An 18,142-nucleotide genomic window follows, 5' to 3' on the forward strand; every position below is an offset into this window, starting at 1 on the left:
TTTTAAAATTTCCGACGGATTTCCGACAGAATTTAGTTTTTATTTAAAAAAAACTAAATTCCGTCGGTAATCCGTCGGAAACTTTAAAAACCTTTTTTTTTTAAAAAAAATATAAATACAATAGTTAAATTAATGTAAATATTGAATTTTAATTGAAATTAATGTTTATATTTTAATCGACAATACATTAAAATAAAATAAAAATCATATATCATGTATATAATAACACTAAAAGTAGTTGATAAATGTTGTATTAGGGACTACTTTTGAAAATGTAGATGAATTGCACGTGTATAGATGATAATTGTAGAAATTGATGTAACATAATTGAATGCATAAATGAATTGCAAGATGTGAATGATCATAAAAGATATAGGTAATCAATTTTAAAATAATAAAGAAACACTAAAACCATTGGACAGGTATTTTTTTGATTGTTTATTAAATATTTAAAATATATTTTTGTATCGGAACACAATGGTTCTGAAGTGCTTTAAAACCACCATAACATCATCATCGTATATTTAGACAAAAGGTTGATTGCCGTCAACCGTCAATTCCAACAGGCTCATACAAAACCCGCTTTTAAGGACACCAATATAAAATAGTATTTAAAGAACCTACCACTTAAAACTCAATGTATGTTGTTAGTAGGAAAAGGGATATGATGTATGCAAACATTTCCTCTAGCCCAAGGGCAGGTCAGGCAAGCTAACCAAACCCAGTAAATCCCACATGAAATGGGATCTCGGGCAACCGCTACTAATCTTCTCTTGCCAAAAACGAACCAATATGGTTTTCGATCAACAAGAATAATAAGCAATCAACTCAATAATGTCCTTACATCAATGGTTTTGTCTACAAGAATTACATCTATATGGTCAAAACTTGTGTTAGAAAATCACGGCGTGTATACATTCATTTATTTATTTTTCGTGTTTATTTTTTCTCTATACGTACGTACCTATGTACATAAAATGATCGTCTTCTGTCAAACAGATAATTCAACCGCCTCCTTCACGTTTAACTGGATATTTTGGTCTGTGTTGGCCTCCGCAGCCGCAAAACTAACCTGCATTTGAAAGTGTAACCAACAAGCTGGAACAGATACCCAAAAAAAGGAGAAAGGGAAAGGATCAAACCTCCACAGGCAGCTCAACTGGGAATAGGTTTATGCTACTGGGATTGAAACTGAAACCACTGCACGACAAACCGGATCCTGGTAAGTTAAATTTAAACCCGAACTACAGGCAAGTCGATTGAAAGGTTAAACAAATGGCTTCAATTGACAAGAATATTTACACAGGTTTATTGGTTAACGACCACAGGACAACATTTTTTGGGAAGGTACAACACTACAACCCGGAGCAAATGTACACTTCAAACCAACCAAACCCAATATATCCCACCGGAGGTAGGGTCTTGGAGGGGTAGGATGTATGCAAACCTTACCTCTGTTTCAAGAGCCAAATAGTTGTTTCTCAAAAGACCCAACTTGCAAAAAAAGGTACAATAAAGAAATGCCAGCACAACCAAAAGCCACAGGTTTGCCAAAGAAAAAGTTTTTTTTGGACAAAGTTATGGAAGAGAGCAAAGAGCCTACTTAGATAGAAAGCACACAGACATACCAAACAAGCTCCCTATTTAAATCAAACGATACCTCAGCCCACCTTCCCAACCCCTCCCCCCCCCTTTAAAAAAAACCACCCTACCAATTAGGGTAGTTGTTTGCAAATGTACATGCGCCTTTTCTAAAATGTGAATGTTGGAAGCAAATAAAAGACGCAAGGGCACTAATGCTTTTTGGCCACTGGTGCTAGAGTCTTTTGAACCAATGGTTGTGGGTTTGAGACCCACTGCTAAAAGGTTTATATATTCCAACTGTTTCAAGAGAAGTAAGAGCATATACCTGCGAGAGATTACTAACTGCCACACGTAAGGAATGAAGAACTCTTCAGGATGGCTTTCTTGCTCGTAGGTGAAGCGTAGTTGGGTAAACATCTAAATTGAGATGAAGGGGAAATGAGCTACAGCATGAGCATTACATTTAATTGGCTAACTCTACAACAACATTAGACATCCATTCACTTATATGATTAGACTTCTCTTCTGAAGATAAAAAGATGTCACAGGTAGTATTTCGTTTCAAACAAATCAATGCTGTGCTGCCATGTTAAAAGAATCAGTGTGAATATAGTCATCGTACTTGGTCCGGATGTGGATAACATTTCTAAGCACTGTACTTTCAAGAAAAGGCGAAAGAGAAAAGATTGTAGTTGGCAAAACATGAAAATAAAAGTTGTAGTTGGCAATACTGCATGAAAATACCCATTATATGTTAACTTTTTTGTCCACACTCATGCATTTTGGCTACTACGATATTTCTTTTTTGCATATTTGAAAGTACATTTGTTTGTTAATATGATTCAAGCCATGTATAATGGTTAGAAATTTTGCTCCCTCAAAAAATTTCGATGTCGAATTCAGAAAATGATTCATTTTATCGTAAAGTGTTTGGCACTGAGGGAGAAATTATCTTGATTACCTTCATCCCATCTCCTCGCCAAAATCGGCAATTTATGTTGATTACTTGAAGCACTTTTTCCACTGACCATTCGCCATCCAACTTTTGTGCATCCATACGGCTATTGAAGAAGTCCAAGACCTATGAAGCGACAACCACCATCAGCATCATGCACACCAAACAACATAACTACCATACTTTAATCCAGCACATACAGAAAATATGTTCTCCAGCAACTCATTGAAGCGTGGATGATTCCTGAACGGTTGAAATACCTCTTGCCTATGCATAATTGCATAAATGACCTGCCACATTTAGATAGTGAAAATGGCAAAAAAACAACAAAGGTCACATAGGTATGTCATAAAATGTAAGCAAACATCAATACCAACTGCCATAAAATCCATGATGTACCTCTGGGTTCCTTGGCAATGCATAAGTCAGAATCGCGTTGAGTATTTCCAATACGATCCTCAGGAAGTCGGTATATATATGCAATTCTGCCGACTGGAACAGTAAATTACAATTTAGTAAGAGATATAATAGAAACAGCCAAGTTTAAGTAGTAATGAGGTCTGATTAACTACCGTATCTTCAGGAAGTTTATCATCATCCTTAAGTTCACTATCACTCATCTGCATTTTATCATTCTTCAGCTCAGCTAGTTTTGCGTATCTGGAAATTATGCCCATCAAACATAGTGATGAGAGGCTTGGAAATGTAGAAAAGTTAAGGCACATATGGTGGGATCACAAAGACTCAAAGATCAGGGAGATCCGTACTTGCGCGACAACATATCAAAAAGGCTAACCAGTCGTTGTGATGCATATGAACTTAGTCGATGCACATGAGGCGCCATGTTGGCCAAAGTGGCAAGGCAATTGGTATGCAGATAAACATCCTGCGATAATTTAACATGTGAAAGTTTAGCTAAATATTTCATAACCCATTTCCTAACAATAACATCTGCACTTGAGACACCTCTTGGTTTGACTTTCTATGAGAAGTTTTTAATCCCTAACATTTCTGCAGACCAACTAACAAAACAAGAAAGAATTCAGATAACAATATTTGGTATAAATTAGGCCTGTAAATTCTAACTGAAAATTTTGATCATTTAGTATTCGATAATAGATCAATTATTCAGCTTTAATAAATTCAAGTTGTCGTATTTGACTGATGTTATTAGGATATGAATTTAAAAAGATAGTTATACACTATTCAATTAAATACACGACCCATTATTATTTTGAATTTGAAAATTTGTACCCGAAAATTCAATTTTCATATTCAACCCCAAATTTGATTACCTAAAATATTTAGTAAACACACATATACATGTACTTGTATATGTATATAGTATATATGCACATATATATGTATATATGTGTGTATATTATGTAATATATAATCTATGATATATGATTTAAATAGTACATTTAGTTATTTTACGAACAACATAATCTTTAGATTCAGATGCAGCTCCAAATTCAGAGAAGTGCTTAAATTTATTGCCTAGACATAAGGCCTTAGTTGAATTCAGAATTCGAATTTGAATTAAGTTTCATTGAATTTGAACTTAGACATTGATTTTTAACATCCACCAAAATCCAGATTTCAGATATTTTAATCGAAGTAAAGTTGAATTCAATTAACATGCCTTGGTATAAACTAGTAACAAGTACAATGGCCAAAGAGATAAACTTGTGTAAGTCTGATGAAAATCATATGTAGGATGATACTTCTTGGCAATATTCAAACTTCACCCATAACTATTGCCAGTAAAACTTGAATGCCAAAGCCAATTAAAGTTAGTAGCCGATACGAAAGTATTGTCTTACCCGCATCTTAGACATGTTATACTTCACCGTCCTAATTAGAATGATGACCATGAGAGAACCAAGAGACGTTTGATGAAGAAGACGCTCTTGATACCATGGAACAGAAGGCAGAATCTAATAAAACATTGAATGTTAGGATAATTGTCCAAAGTAACATGTTAAGAATATATTAAACAAAGAGTAAATATTATATAGCCGGTGCAAATAAAATGAAATTACCAGCTTGTGGATGCTAGCATTGAAAGAAGAATCTTGACTAAGTATAAGTAGAATAATCAGGACCATATAGATTTGATTTGACGTTCTCCTTGAAGCATCATAAAGTGTCTCCAGCAACGGCATCAACTGGCCATTTAAATGTAGAAACAATCTTAGACAAGATGGTATGCCATGCCAAAAGTGAATAGACAGCAAGACATGCTAAATGCTTCTTTTGTGCAAAAATAGAGACCAAAAGAAATTATTTATAGGAAGGAAAAAAGAGAACTAGTAAATATGTGAGAGTAAATGTTTTTCAAGTTTGTTAGGGATTGAGGCAGAAGCGGTTTGAAGATTCTATAGTTATAGCTTTGCTTGAATGGAAGATATACAATTTAGTCCAATATACATGATTGCAGATTCCAGATGCAGCTGTATGTACCAAACATTACAGTGTACAACCAAAACCTTGCATTTATAATGTATACTTTAAACACGTTAGTGTATTCTAGAACTGATGTGCTGAACAAAAGCAAACAAATACAGTTTGTGTTTCATACCAACGTATCTATATCAGTCCGGACCAGAACGTATTCCAGAAAGTCTGAATTCCCATGGACCAATGCGTACAGTAGCAGAACAGCAGTTTCATCACCCAAGCACCTGCAGAGGTTGATCAGTTATATAATGGGACAAAGGATCATGGCTATGGCTGTGTGAAATCTGCTACATGTGTGAGATGGCACTGATTTTCGATGCAGAGAGAGAGAGAGAGAGAGAGAACTAAGTATGAAATGAAAGAAACAGTTCGGGGACTTGCTGACCTAGGTATGATGGATTATCATTATGGTCTACAAGTAACAAAACATGGTATATAACCAATAATACTCAATGCTTCGCCCTTCATGCCTATTAGTTTAATTATTTAAGATTATATTCTGTCTAAGTTATTATCACCAGAATAATTGTTGTTGACAAGAAATGAGACCCACAGCCTAAGCACAGTGCACATAAGAATTCGAGTAAAATTCAACCTACAAAAAATTACTTTTTCAATTAATAGCTACTGTTTGGTCATAAGGCGAAGGATCGTGTGAGAAGGAGAGTTAAAATGAGAAGTGTAAGAAGGGATCTGGACCCTTGATCACCTTTAATCTGAATCCCACCCATGAATAGCGCTTGATACGGGGTTTGATTCGGTGCATCGCAGTGCATCTCATCTTGGTGCATCTCATCCTAACATGCATCTAAGGGTGGAGATCCCTTCTTACGCTTCTCACTTTAACTCTTCTTCTCACCGGAACCCAACCTTTGGTCATAATCTCTACTTACATGAGACCCACTGCTTAAGCACGGTATCCATTAGTTATTCACCACAAACAGGTGTGTATGGAGTTAAAAAGGAAGCTCAGAAACGGATATTTACATGATAGAGTGCAAATTGGGATAAGAAATATGGTACATGAATGCTCTAAAATACAATAACTAGAATTAGACAGAAGTAAAATATGCTCTTACATGCCAAGTGTATCAAATAGAGAAGCAAAAGACAATCTCACAAGTGGACCAGTATGTGCATTTCCCTCGATATCTACCCGATCAACTGCACGAGGATGGCAGACTAGGTCAATTAGAAAACACAAGTGAATATGGCTACAAAACTTATTAGATAAAAGGACCTTACACTCAACATCCCTGACATTTTCCAAGGCTTTACAATACCGGTTTTCAGCAAAATAGGTTTCCTCTTTCAGAAGTGATTCAGAAGTGACACCGGCAATGCTGTTTTTCACAGATTCCACAAGAATACATTTACGATAATGAATGAGAATAAGTAATATATTGATACTGCTGTCAGCCAGTTGACTTCTTGAAGCTTCCACACTTGAATTGACAAAGTAACTGAGTGGCAATAGCACTATATTTGCTGCAAGTCAGGTATAAAGAAGATTTTATTAGATACGTAATCCAAAGTTACTTAAGTAGGATGCATCTACATTTGAAAAGAGAAACACATTTTGAAGAATCAGAACATTAGCTGTAGAGATTGTGCTTGGAAGAACATATATATATATAATATGATGTATAATATATATATATATATATATATATATATAAGCTGAAGAGAACCCAATATAGTGCATCATATGGGCAATGTGGTCTTGAACATGCATAATATCAAATCCCAACTTTAACCTAACTGTCTCCTATAACTATTTTCAGATTCAAAAATAGATACCAATATTTCCTAGAATGAAAAGATAAACACAAACAGAATATACCAACACGACGAGGAAAAAACAGACTAGAACCGGAAAAAAGAAGGCAAACGGTCTGGATGACTCCTCTTCTCAGTGAGGTTCCTCCTGATGCTCGTATTCTCCTCCTACAAAGAAATCTCCATGTGAAACCCCAGCAAATTTAGAATGCCATTGCAAAAAAAACATGCTTGATTCCATCGGAGCAGCAATGAACATGATCAAGATGTCATGTTGCGGATGGCTATGAAACTGACAGAACCTAAAGTGGATAAAATACCATAGATGAGTAACAGAAACTTTGATCCGGTTGTTCCTCCAGGATAGCTGTTAATACAACTTAAATGACAGCTAGACCATCCTCTTGTCCTGCTATTTTCAAACTAACAGTGAACACTTTGATGCAACTTTTAGTCTCTTGGACAAAATGACAGTTGCATCATTCTTGCTTAGGTTGCTATGCATCACTGACCATTAAATTAGCTTGATATCAAGAATGCATTTCTTAGTGGAAACTTGAGGAGCAAGTTTATAAGCAAGAGCCTCCAAAGTCAAACAGGACATGTCTTCCACAGTATGTCACTTATGAGGATCCCTTTATGGCTCAAAGCAGGCTCTTCAGGACTGGTTTTCTCAATTATCTCAAGCTCTAGAAACAATTGGAATAGCTTGAAGCAGACACGACCATTCAGTATTCTTCTGTCAAAAAATGGCAAGAGGATCATGGTGGATTCTATGTTTATGTAGTCATTACAGATCTCTAAGAAATTGCTATATCTTAAGTTCTATATTCATGAAGACTTCTACATCAAAGTTCTCATGMATGTCAACTACTTCTTAGTCACTGAAGTAGCCAGATCGTGAAAGGAGATCTTTCTTTGTTAAAGGAAGCATGTCCTAATCATTCTTGCCTTGCAGAGATAGGCATGATCAACAGCAACACAACAGATTCACCAATGGTTCCTAATGTCAAGCTCCGTTGTGAAGATGGTGAATTATTTATGGATCTAGGGAAACATAGGTATCTTGTGGGAAACTGAACTATCTCGAGTCACAAGATCAGACATTGTTTTTTTGGGTCAGAATGGTGACCAAGTTCATGTTTGCCTCTCGCACGAGTCACTGGCATGATGCTATACATATTTGAGATATCTCAAATGTGTTCAAGAGAAAGGACTTCCTTATTCAGATTGTGAACAAACCAAGAATACTGCACTCAAATGCAAGTTGTATAGAATGTCATCACAGTAGACAAACTATTACAGGATACCGCATCTTCTTTGGTGGGAATCCTATATCACGGAAGAGCAAGAAACGAGATGTAATTTCTCTGTCAGAGGAAAAATATCAAGCTATAGCTAAAACTGCAAGCAAGTTGACTTCGATTCGACTGTTGACACAGGAACAAAGGAGTCTCCAACTAATCTAGCGAAGACGTGCTGTTATAATCAGCTTGTTGTGCATAACTTCAAAAATCATATATTTCATGAGCGAATAAAGCATATCAAGGTTGATTGTCATCGTGTTCATAAGAAGGTAGTAGGTACTTTTCATGAAACCCCATCTTTTGAGTTGATTTAGGTTCACTTCAAATATCAATTGGCAGATATGCTGAAGAAACACCTTCGTGAACCCCAAATTAGTGATATTTATGAAAATTTAAGCATGGTCAATGTAATTGCTCCAACTCAAGGAGGAATGTTAAAGAATAAGAACTATTTATACATGAAACTATTGTAATCTAGGGAAGTATCTTTAGGGTTTGGTTAAGAATCAAGTCATGGCCCATAACTGTAATTTATATTATGCATCTAGTATGTGATAGTAAAATACAGTTTTCAAGAATACCATTTATCAACTACCAACCTGTTTGGCCCACAAATGTGAAAACATCATCTAGTAATGACTCAATCTTTTAAAAAGTGGTTAAATTCGCTAACTTTTCATAAATTATAATTGCCAGTTCTAAATATAGCGAGTTATATGTGATGAACATTCCGAATCCATTAATGTAAACAACAAAATAGTAGCAGATGTACAATGTAGATATGAATGATCTAGGAGGCCAAGTCAGATATACCAGCAGCAGAACCAACTCTTTTCAGCACACCAAGACGATTTTCTTCAGACAATAATGTATAAGATGCACTACTTGATGTTCGTGGCCTTGTGATGAAATTAAGAAGTAGTTTGCGAACAACCAAACCAACCAGAGAACTCTCCTGCAAATATGGTGACCAAAAAAATATTCTATCAGCGTTATTAGAGTTTACCTGGCTCTTCGTTGAATCAATGGACAAAAATTAGACACGTCACATTGCCAGTGGTTACCTCACTCATTGCTGCATCAATGAAAGGGTGAACATCATTTGGTCCAGGTGATGGCCCAGAAAGTAGCTGAGTAGACATAGCAATGAGCATGAAGTTCAGCAGCTCATGATGTAGGAGATACGTCTTCGGACTTCCAACAAAAAGAATATTTACACATACATAGTCAGAAAAAGGAACAATAGAGCCTACTACTAGAAAAATGAATGTGATATCAATCTGAAGTATACCTTATATCCACTCTGCCAATATAGCAAAGGATAGCATGCATAACCATGTTTATAATGCTCTCGTCTGTGATCAACAATAGAAGATAAGACACCATCATAATTGACAAAAAATACTCGACAAGAAAATAACCTAGTCTCCAAAGATCTATAACTTATCCATCTCCTAATAGAAATCTTGTAGTTAACTATGTCTTGAATATCATTAGGTTGATCATCATTGACATTGACCACCAAATTAATTAGCTTTTTCCTATTGTGCCTATAGAATACTAACTGATTATTGTCATTCCAAGGCAAATCAGACCAACTAGAAAAATATGCTAAATGATCAGCATACAAAGGTCGCCAGTAAGGATAGTTTACATAAAAACGCATAACATGAAACATAACAATATTTTTTCTACCACACTAGTTACTTGTAAATGAGTTAGGTTATATAGGAACCATGATTCTGACAACACAACCCACTCCTAGTTAGGGGTTTTACCTATGAAACTTGCGATTGAGACTTTTAATGAATAAATTTTTACTTGGTAAAATGCATAATATCAAATGAACTATGCTGTTAATTGCGGCGCTATTACGCTGCAATAGCGGATTGCGGACTAAGGTAAAATTTCAGTGAAAATTGCGTTTCCAATATTAGCGGCACAATTGACCAATATTTGAGAGATATTTAAGGTGAAATTGCGGACCGATATTCCGATATTTTAGCTTGGGCCTCTTTAGAACTATGTCGACTCGGATGCTGAACCTATTGCTTGCGATTAGCTCGTTTATGAACATTTTTCCTATTTTGTTTTGTGAAACTTATTTAAGTTGATGTTTTGATGTTGAAGCTATATTTTTAATTAATGCATATGATATGTTTATGTATGCATACATATATATATGTATTATATATATAATTCTATAATATTATATAAACCGCTATTTTTGGACCACTACCACCGCTATTTCAAATATCAGTCCTGACTGCAATTTTGTATTTTCACCGCTATAACAGCATAGCAAATGAACTGATGTAACACACTTATAATGAGATAAGTATATTAAAACCGTAGAGCAATTACCTTTACCGATATCATGTTGTATTGCTTCATTCTCATCTAGAGACAAATTCAAATCTTCAAGGTTCTCACTTTTCAAATCCTCAATTGAATACTTTAGAAACACTGATGCTATGTAAGATGCATTTACAGCCTTAATTGAAGCCACGGATTGCACATCCGGAGTAGAAAGTGATGCTTGCAAGCACCATGTCAAGTGGATTAACAATTTTGCAAGGTGCCTAGTAGAACAATTGTTTCGCGCTGCATAATAAATTAAAATTAATAACCAAAATAACATCTTAGTCCATGCAATAGATATGTGGCACCACAAAAATCAAATGTAGCACCAAAACAACATATTAAAGCATGCGATATATATGTAGCACCATGAAACCAAGTGTAGCTTAAATTTCAGCACAAGGCTGAACTAATATCACTTATAATACATTTCACAGAATAAAGTTAAATGTGCTAATTATATAGGACATGCAGAAAATTGAATTAAATTAATACTGGAATGGATGCAATCTTTAACACATTAACATTTGTGTGATTGCACACGGTCGGTAAAAAATCACCAGCAAGCATCAAAAAACAAAAGTAACAGTCACATTTGACCATTAAAAACATATTTTGTTGCACATCATATAATCCTGACTGTTAATTTACACTGTTAAAATACTTTATCAAATGCCATTAAGCAATCTTGCTGCAAGAAAGCTTTTTGATGAGCATTTGGATAAAATGATAAAATAACAAGGATTTCTACTCGAGCAACTCACCGAAGATAACAAGGCATTTCACCTAAATGTTGATTAAGTTACTGAATTGAAGTGAAAAGTCTCTGTTCTTTTACTCGATATTATTTAGCAGAATATTCTATAATAACGTGGGTTACACCAGAGTGAAATCCCGAATTAGACTTTTTGGACAACAATAACTATACAAATTTAATAGACCCGAATAACATCCCAATAGGAGTTCTCAACAACCTAAATTCTGATCCCCGTTGGATCAACTTAGCATCCACATTTGTACTAGTCATAATAACAAATAGTAACAGAGCATCGAATGTTATCTCTAAGCTGCATACTGATTTGTAGTCCCTATTTGTATCGAAGCCTAGCTAACCCATTCCATATGAGGTCCCTTGTGCTTCACTCCACACATGTGAGGATGGCCCCTCTCGGCCTAGTATTTTTGTTAGAGAAGAAAAGGCAGGGGATCTCAATCTCTAGGAATCCAAGTCTGGATGCCATTTCAAAGTCCTACTGCGTTCTTTATGTGTGCATCAATCTTGTGATTGTCCAATAAGTGGCATTAGAGCTCTCAAGAGACAAATATGACAACCACAACCATCAAAACTAATGAGCTCGAGAAAACAAAGACATAAAACTTCGATGTTGTTATCAACGGTACTATGGATAAGCAAAGACTAAGCAAGTTTATTACGGGAATATTTTGTGAGATTAAAAGATCAACCATCAAGTAGATATCATACAATTCATGATAAGACATAGTCCACAATCCAATGTAAGTAGAGACGAGGTGCTGGATTGCTGTGAATTATTAAAAGTTCAAGGGATTTAAACATGATTCATTTCCACAGTATGAGAATCCAGATAACCCCACCATATCCTCCCAAGTAGAGAACGCAGCAGCATGAGCTAAGATAGAGTTTATACAATAATCCTCACAAACACCTCACTACTCCAAAATAGAGCTCACAAGCTAGCTGACGTTTGGATGGCACTATAAAGCAACGTAACAAAGAAACAACATTCGACTGATACAATAGCATGCCTGAGGATTGAGAAGTTAAAACAGGTTGCGCGATAGAGATCCAGCAATATAAGCTTGTAGAAAACTTCTCACTCTGGACAAACTCACGAAATTACTCAAGATGGTGCAACATACAATAACTACGCTTGTGGCAAAGGTTTTTGCCGTGATGGATTATCAAGGGAAGGAATGGAAGAATCCAATTCCACTTGGTTCCGAGTTTTAAATATACGATTTAAAGGTAAACCTGGTTTATGCCTAATTTAAAATTGAAATAACAAATCCTTTCGAATTCCCCCATATTTTGAGGTAGCATTTGGAGCCGAGGGAAGGATGTCCAGAACAATAATCTCTCTAAACCCCTCACCTCCCTTAGAAATATACATACCTCAGACTCACAGCATAACCAAACAGAAATACATTATATTGGGCGCAACAGAAAGCTAAATGATACAGCTACAACTAACCAAATGCCTGGCAAGCTTGTTCAACACGATGAGCCGGCCAATGGAGATCAAAAGGGAGCTCCAGTAATTTCTGCCAGTAATCAGAATTGAGTGGGAAAGTTTTATCACCAACAAATGTTCCGATTAAATACTCCGCCGTGTCCTGCGACAACTCGCCGCCCCAGCGCGGTGTTGAAGGCACGGCCCCCATCTAATTTGGCAACCAAAGCACCTGTAGATCAGTTTTTGAGCGATCTGAGTTGAATACTTGAGTAGAAAACGTGAATGGCAATAGTCTAACGACCTGCAATTTCGGGGGGCGTGGATCTTGAGACGGTGGGTGGTGAGTGGTGACTTAAGGGTCGTCGGTGCCAGACTCGGCAAGCAGGCTGGGATGGATATCTTTTATTAATAGCCAAGGCCAAATTGGAAGAAATGTGTTAGGCTCAATAACACCCCATCACCCATTTACCCCATATAAGGGGTTGAAAAACATATAAATATATGATTATTTAATTAATAACCTATATCTATACTATATTACCAGAAGGGTATTTACATAATGTAGTGATATATATCTTAATTTTAATCTTTAATTTATTATTTATCTCAGTCGATGTTATAATATGGTTTTATGTGATTTTGAGAAAGCGATGATCTTTTTATTTTTGAATAAAATATAAGTTTGAAGATATTATAAAAATTTAACAAAAATATATCGATATTGGTATCAAATTAACTATTTAAAATTCCTCATTTTTTGTGTAATTTTTTAATTCAATTTTTTTATATAATTTAATTTAGGTACAATAACGAAATAATTTATATTTAGTTTCATAATATAATTTTCTTATAAAGATAATAATTATTTATTTTGTTAGAACTCCATAATTATTTTAATTATTATATTTTATTTTTTTATTTTTTAAAATGAGATGTTTATCTTTTATTTGATTATATTTATCCGCAGTTAGTTATACGAATTCAAACATCGAGCTTTAATAAGTTGTAGTTATGCATAATTTACTTGTAATCTTGAATTTTAAGTAATATGCATCAATAAAAAATTTAAAATATAATTAGGATAATCATTGAGTTCTAACAGATTACTTAATTATTATCTTTATAAAATGTTATATTATTAAACCAAAAATAAATTATTTCATTATAAATTTAAATTAAATTATAATAAAAAAAAGTTAAATAAATTACATAAAAAATGAAAACTTTTAAATAGTTGATTTGATATTAACATTGATATATTTTTTTCAAATTTTTATGATATCTTCAAATTTATATTTTATTAAAAAATAAAATTATTATTGATTTCTTAAAAACATATAATTTATACTATATTATAAAGCATTTGACAAAAACTCTTAAAAACTACTTTTTATGCGTAAAGTACTGTTTATTAATGTATACTACTTAAAACTCAAAATTGCAAGAAGATTGTGCGTAAGTACAACTTATTAAAACTCCATATCTGAATTCGTGTAAATAACTGTAGATAAACATAATCAAATACATGATAAACATCTCATTTTAAATATAAAAAATGTATAATATAATTAGGATAATCATTGAGTTCTAACATGATACTTAATTATTATCTTTATAAAATGTTATATTATTAAACCAAAAATAAATTATTTCGTTATTAAACTTAAATTAAATTATAATAAAAAATGAACTAAATAAATTACATAAAAAATGAGAACTTTTGAATAGTTGATTTGATATTAACATTGATATATTTTTTTTTCAAATTTTTATGATATATTCAAATTTATATTTTATTCAAAAATAAAATCATTATTGTTTTCTTAAAAACACATAAAATCGTATTATAACATCGACAGAGACAAATAATAAAATAGAATATTAAAATCGAGATATGTCTCGCTGCATTGTGCGAGTACTCTTCTAGTTATATTATAGAGTATTTGACAAAAACTCTTAAAAATCATTATTTATGCATGAAGTACTGTTTATTAATGCATATTACTTAAAATATAAGATTTGAAGTAAATTGTGTATAAGTATAATTTATTAAAGTTTTATTTTTAAATTTGTATAATTAACTGCAGATTAACATAATCAAATACTGGATAAACATCTCATTTTAAGTATAAAAAATCTAAATTATAATTAAGATAATCATTGAGTTCTAACATAATCATTATCTTTATAAAAATTATATTGTTAAGTCAAAAATAAATTATTTCGCTATTAAACCTAAATTATAATAAAAAATTAAATTAAAGAATTTGTACAAAAAAGAGCTTTTAAATAGTTAATTTGACATTAACATCCATATACTTTTTCAAATTTATTTCTGTTCAAAAATAAAAACATTGTCTTTCTCAAAACCACATAAGTGGTATTATATCAACAGAGACAAAAAAACAAAACAAAACATTAAAATAAAGATGTATTTCAATGCATTACGCTAGTACCTTTCTAGTAATTATTAAATATATCATATACATAAAGCTTACAAAAAATGATATATCAATGGGGGTCAAAAGTAGAAAGAAAATGAAGGCTTTAAAAATAAAATAAAAAGTCAATAATGCTTTTCAAAAACATGTCTTGTAACTGACATCATCATCATGTGTGTATCGTCTGACAACGGTTATTATGGTCATTAACGTGTTTATGGAACGTGGATCTTACACTTTTTAGAACTCGAATAATAAAATGAATGGTTTCTGTGGTTTATCTAAAATCACACTGTTCGTCCTTAAAATAAAAGAACTGTGGAAGAGTCATGTGGTTTACATTTTACAACGTTTTGGAGTCCTCTCGTTCCATATTTTCTAACACCATGGATCATTGTCAACAAACTATGTTTAATATGGTTCGTTAACTTAGGGGTAGCTTGGTCTTTTTAGCCATTTTGTTTGTCTTTTTCTGCATAAAAATATCATATTATATTATATATACACACCATCCACTACCCTTCACAACCAATTCAAACACAATACAGTAAAATTTCAAGAAATCAACATATAATCACAAACATTCAATATAAACAACATATTTGTATAAATTTATTAAAAATGTATGATACACCTTAAAATCAAATCCTAAAATATAAGAATCTAAATAAGAAACTCAAATAAAATCTAGATCAAAAACTCAAAAAGGGTGGAGATCGTACATGTGTTCCCTAATTGAAAAAGGTGTCCATTGTCCATATGTCCCCTGATTTGAAAAGGGTGTTCATCGTCCATGTGTTCCTATCCTATCGTTAGGATGTTGTTCATGTCGTATACAAGATTGGTTGGTCCTAGTTAGGTTAATGACCTATACTACATGTGTTTGTAGAAGTGGGGTTGAATACAAGCATAACAAATTTTTACTTTTAAATTCTTTGTAGAAGGGGGGCTGAATACAAATACAACACTTTTAAATTCTTTATTCTGTATTTTGTCTTAAAACAAATAATTACATATGTTACGAAAAGCTAGGGAAGTAAGGCATGTTATCATAAACTATTTGACTAGCTGATAAATTTGCAAACAGCTGAAAGAGTAATAGAAGAAGGCACTCTTTCGTATTTGAAGAACTAAGATAGTTTTCAGAGATCATGATGTCGATCTGAAAGGATATGCACTTAGTAATTATTGAAAAGGGACAAGTTGCTTATGAGCCAAAGACCACCTTTTTATAGTAGCTCATGCATTAAATGCAATAATGCAACTTCATCGTATGTCTTCATTTGATTTGCTAATTCATGTAGCTTTGTACTTTTCATATCAGCCATTTGATATGATGTAGACACTTGTTGCTCCAACCCATACTGTTGTATGCGAGTGAACAGTAAAAAAAAGTATGGTACTAATAAAGTAGTATTTTTGAACATGTTTTGGCTGACATGCTAGTAGAACATGGGTTAGAGATTAGTCCCAAAGTTTCTTCATCTAATATTCGCATGCTTTAGTGTGCATAGTGAACACTAAAGTAAGCGAATATTATTTAATTTGGCTGACATGTTGAACATGTTCCCACACTAGGATTAGAGATGATAAAAGAAACTTGGTCCCCAACTCTTCACTTCAAATCGGCTTGCCAGATAGCATTTGGCAAACTATTTGACTTGTTTGTCTTCTGATTTTCTGTCAGTTAGTTGATAATACCAATCTGTTTTGGTGTCGATCTAATTTCACTTCAACTAGTCTTCAATTTTGCTGAAGGCGTTTTGCTTGATCAGGTAACAGATTACAAAACAGGACATAGCAAAGGAAATCCTATCTAAAAGGATAATTGGGTATCCAAAATTCAAGTTATATTTCGGATACACCAAAGACACATCCTTATCAATTATGAAGTTAAAACATTGGATGGTAGAATAACTTAGACTAAAATGCGGATTCTCTGAGAATCAAGATTGATTAACCTATGAAGATAGGTCAATTGGATTCTTATATTTAGAAGGAGATTTCTCAAATTTTATTTAAGTTATGGATCTGACGGTGACTAGGATCTGAAACCTTGAGATTATAATTTTTGTTTGTTGAGCAAGGTTCGTATGTTAGTCCTTTGTGTCATATCTAATTAGAGATGTATATCAGATATGATCCTTTGTGTTAAAACGATAGATAATGCATATTGATATGAACACTTGTGTCATATCTGATAGATAATGCATATCAAATATGACCATTACAAGGCAAGTATTAAGAATTTATTTCTAAGTGATGACTCGGATGCTAGATGTATTATTTATAAATTTGATGATTGAGACCAACAATATCCCCTATTTGTTAATAATACAAATAGACAATCGTGATAGAAACAACCAGAAAGAATGGTACTAAAACTCATAAGCGATTTTGGATTATTTTTGCCTTTTCTCTTTTTGTTCTTTTCTTTTTTTCTTTGGTTTTGCTCTTCTGAAGGCTTTTCTTTTCTTTTATTTTTATTTTCTTTTTCTTTTCAGATAATGTTACACTGTAATAAAATAGCTAAAGTTGAAAATTTGTAAATTTATGCCGAATTTAAAATTACAAGAAAATAAGATAGATTTTCATCGTCCGAAAAAATTCGTCTTCATGCTTCTCATTTGATCATTCTGATAGTTGAACAAGGAGTTTCAGAGGATTTTGACTTATGGGATCAGAGGGAGTAGCATTCAGATGACTTTTGTTCTTTTGGATAAAAAAGGTGACTGCAGTTGGAGGGGGTTCAAATTGGCTAATTTGGACTTTCTAAGTGTTTCTTCGTTTGAATTTCATCATCTAATTCTTTTTATGGAGTCATCTTGCTTTTCTCCTATGAGTTTGGATGTTCACCCAAGTCGGATATTTTCTTCTTTTATTTTGTCCACTGACTTTGGATGTTCATCCGAATTGGGTTCTCTTCCTCATTCAGATGGATTTGTTCCCCCTCAATCGAATGACTTTGTAATATGTTGTTCCCCTTCAACAGTTGCATTGGTTGGGAAAACTTTGACAATTTTCCCCCCTTAACAGTTG

General features: G+C 33.4%; 1 protein-coding gene across 5 annotated transcripts; it reads right to left on the reverse strand.

Moving 5' to 3' along the window:
• Window positions 1-801: 801 nt before the first annotated feature.
• On the reverse strand, window positions 802-13,039 carry LOC112516661 (dymeclin). Of its 5 annotated transcripts, none has more exons than XM_025123836.1 (20): window positions 12,964-13,039; window positions 12,681-12,870; window positions 10,453-10,692; window positions 9,380-9,443; window positions 9,153-9,282; window positions 8,902-9,043; window positions 6,846-6,929; window positions 6,248-6,490; window positions 6,082-6,166; window positions 5,124-5,226; window positions 4,585-4,710; window positions 4,366-4,479; window positions 3,307-3,425; window positions 3,112-3,199; window positions 2,939-3,031; window positions 2,740-2,829; window positions 2,546-2,665; window positions 1,910-2,001; window positions 1,143-1,200; window positions 802-1,072 (listed from the first exon to the last, which is right to left on the reverse strand). In XM_025123836.1, the coding sequence occupies exons 2-20, from the start codon at window positions 12,868-12,870 to the stop codon at window positions 992-994; spliced, it is 2,262 nt and encodes a 753-aa protein (XP_024979604.1). In that variant the 5' UTR covers window positions 12,964-13,039; the 3' UTR covers window positions 802-991. The 5 variants fall into 5 exon arrangements, with proteins under 5 accessions (XP_024979604.1, XP_024979602.1, XP_024979605.1 ...); XM_025123834.1 differs by having other exon boundaries at window positions 12,681-12,891; window positions 12,964-12,987; XM_025123837.1 differs by having other exon boundaries at window positions 6,876-6,929; window positions 12,681-13,024.
• Between the last annotated feature and the right edge of the window lie 5,103 nt (window positions 13,040-18,142).

The sequence above is a fragment of the Cynara cardunculus genome (assembly GCF_001531365.2).
Source record: "Cynara cardunculus var. scolymus isolate 2C chromosome LG 8, CcrdV1, whole genome shotgun sequence".
NCBI lineage: Eukaryota > Viridiplantae > Streptophyta > Magnoliopsida > Asterales > Asteraceae > Cynara > Cynara cardunculus.

Bases quoted from the DNA above. Each gene is read 5' to 3' on its own strand.
- LOC112516661 (XM_025123836.1), bottom strand. From the start codon at position 12,870: ATGGGGGCCGTGCCTTCAACACCGCGCTGGGGCGGCGAGTTGTCGCAG. The intron at 6,930-8,901 runs GTATATCTGACT...TACGAGCATCAG, and splicing joins AAGAGTTGGTTCTGCTGCTG to GAGGAACCTCACTGAGAAGA. The intron at 3,426-4,365 runs GTAAGACAATAC...AAATTATCGCAG, and splicing joins ATAACATGTCTAAGATGCGG to GATGTTTATCTGCATACCAA.